General features: G+C 31.6%; 1 protein-coding gene across 1 annotated transcript; it reads right to left on the minus strand.

Annotated features, from left to right (window-relative positions):
• Nucleotides 1–2554: 2554 nt before the first annotated feature.
• Nucleotides 2555–2932, minus strand: LOC117124656 (CD209 antigen-like protein A; the record flags this gene model as incomplete). The annotated part of the gene is made up of 1 exon (XM_033270969.1): nucleotides 2555–2932. A coding segment is annotated over one exon (378 nt), but the record flags the coding sequence as incomplete, so codon positions are not given.
• Between the last annotated feature and the right edge of the window lie 69 nt (nucleotides 2933–3001).

A 3001-nucleotide genomic window follows, 5' to 3' on the forward strand; every position in this document is an offset into this window, starting at 1 on the left:
ACTCGAAAAATAGCTCATCTGTGTTGGTGTTCGAATGTATTATTATTATAATTATAATTATAACTATTATTATTATTATTATTATTATTATAACTATAATTAATAATATCATTACAACAGAAATTGCTTATGTTTATGCTATGCTAAGTTACGATATACTAAATCATTACCGGTATATTTCTGAAAGTTTTGCTTAATTGTTGTTTTTTTGTGATGGTTATTATTAGTATAATAATAATAATTAATAATATTAATACAATTGTTATTTTTATTGTCTCTTCGTTCTGGTCTATCAATTTGTTATGTTGCCGCTGAGTCGGTGAAATTTTTCAATGTGTGTTTTTGGAAATTGAATAAAAGAAAATTTTTTAAAAAAATCTGCTATACAAGAAACAATAACCTTTACACTTACTTAGCATTAGCCAAAAACATATTCATGACAATCAAAAAGTAACAAATAAGTATAATAGATCAATGTGTTTCAAGGGGAGGGCAGTACGGGTAGAGGCATTAATTAGCTTTCGATTGCACGACGACGGTAGGACGTATAGCGTAATAATCTACGTATGCAAAGAACGTAGGACGCCATGTGGGACGGTCACGCATGAGTGATTCCGTTCTAGCGTCGCGTTGTTGCACAAATCGAAAGCTCCCTACTGTTGGCAGAAGACTGATCAAGATTGAGCGTCGAGCAGAGCCTTAAAAAAATAGGCTGATATCTAATCCAAAATTTCATTTCATGGTAAAATAATCAGTAGTTAGGAAATACAGAGGATTGAAGGGGGAAAAGCAGTTGATGCATCTTACCCCTCGAGTGGGTTTAGTTGCAACATTGATCGGGGTAAGTTGACTCACACCCTAAAAACAAATAAAAAGCCAGGAAATTAAAGCCAAAATAACAAATAATGTTTTATTTACACAAAGCACAGCCTTAAGTATAAAGTACCACTGCATAGCAAATAACATAACATAACAAATCATGTTTAATAATACTAAGCGAGCATCTTAATTTTATTTGCCTTATTTCTCAGCATTCCAAGCATACATTTATTTTTAAAGATAATACCGGAAATGATGTTCTCACACGGCCAAGATATTCCAAATTGCTCATTTTATTCGTGGATCATTTTATTCGCGGCCATTTTGATTTCATCTATGCTATTAGATGGAAAATCATGAATGTGTAGGAAAGCAAGAATCTGGTACAACACACGTAGCGTCACAGAAGCCTGTTTAACAAATACAAAGTTGAATTTCAAAAGAGTTATTAATAAGGGTACCATGATTAATGGTAACAGAGTTGTGGGATTTACTTTAGGAAGAATTTTTAATATTCCATACCACCAATTAGTGAGTCCATGCTTCAAATAACCATATTATTACTTTTTCTATTTGCTCTACGTATCTGTGTGAACGTACCCTTCCCTTTAAAAATAGGTCCCTGTCGCTGAACAAGGCCCATTGTCTAAATTACATTAACTTTTTAAGGCCGAGACTTAACCGTGTTTTCTTACATTGCGGTAACTTAAGAATGAATTAAGGAAAGATTTTATGTATTCAATAAATTGTTTAAAGATTTGTTGATTTACCATCTATCCACACATTTAAGGACAGGGTATCTGATATTCACATCCGTTAATTTTCTCAAGTGAACATAATTGACTATCAACGCTGTGCGAGTATACTCATACGAGATTTATACACATTATAGGATGATGATGATGATGACTTAGTATGTGGTTCTGTGGATGAGTAGTAAATAACTGTTCGAAATGACAGTCCAGTCCGTATAATTCAGTTTGTTTATAAGGGATCCCAATAGATGCAAGATCAGTTAGTAATATTTTAGTATTCATGTTACGTTAACATCTGTTGATCCGTTGTTCCTACGTGATATCAAACGACACCGCCTTGTGAACACAACCACTTATCCTTATCATCATCATTATAATTATTTAATATTTTTCTTTGGTAATTATAATTGATTGATTGAATGATTTTATTCAGTTCCATTACATACAAAAAAACACAAAGCAAACAAAAACAGGGAAGACAAGGACATAATACTAAGGATGACCCAAGAAAGGTAAAAAAGAAACCTTATTTCCGTTAGGGTCCTTACATTAACAAGTGAATACAAAACACCGAAGTAAAAAACAGCAGCATAAAAACCGGCAAAAACGAACAAAGAGGGGTAAAATGAACTATAAAAAACATTGCAAAGAAGTGTGAAAATTCAATTCAAGAATAAAACCATAACAAAGCTCGACAAGTTTAAACTTTAAAAGCCTAAAAGATTAAAAGAATTAGACAAGTTAAAGTTTAAAATTGTTAAGATTGAAATGGTAAAAATGTTACCATAAAACAGCCAAAGCAAATACCGTACATTCGGATAACGTTTAAAATGTTCTTAAATATTGAGTTTTAACAATTTAGTTTGAATCATTAATTACCTTTTGTTTTACACATACCACAATATTCATTAGAACATCATTCGGATAACGTTTAAAATGTTCCTTAATATTGAGATTAATAATTTAGTTTTATTAATTACCTTGTTTTTTACACATACCACAATATTCATTAGAACATTCATCTTCTTCCCAGTCATATCCTCTAGATTTGTCTATAATGTGGCATCTCTGATGATGATGTGTTTCGAGGTCTCTTGCATTAGACATATAATCAACTGAACTGTTATCATTCCAGTAGTAAGTTGATAAAGCCTCATCTATTCGCTGGAGGCCTATATATACACGATTGTAATTAGAATCTTTAACAAGTTGCTTGACAAAGTTGTCTTCCTCCAGTGAATGAATTGATACAAGGGCAGCATTTACTGATTGACAGTTTATCACCGCATCATCGAAATCATTGTTGTTACATTCAATTGTATAACATGCGTTTTGAAACACAGCACCAGTACACATAACTATAATAAACAAACAATAATTATTACATGAATTCTATTCATAAACATTAATATTTTCATAAATTAGCA

This window comes from Anneissia japonica, unplaced genomic scaffold (assembly GCF_011630105.1).
Source record: "Anneissia japonica isolate Jap-2015-1 unplaced genomic scaffold, ASM1163010v1 scaffold178389_len3001_cov105, whole genome shotgun sequence".
Classification (NCBI taxonomy): Eukaryota; Metazoa; Echinodermata; class Crinoidea; order Comatulida; family Comatulidae; genus Anneissia; species Anneissia japonica.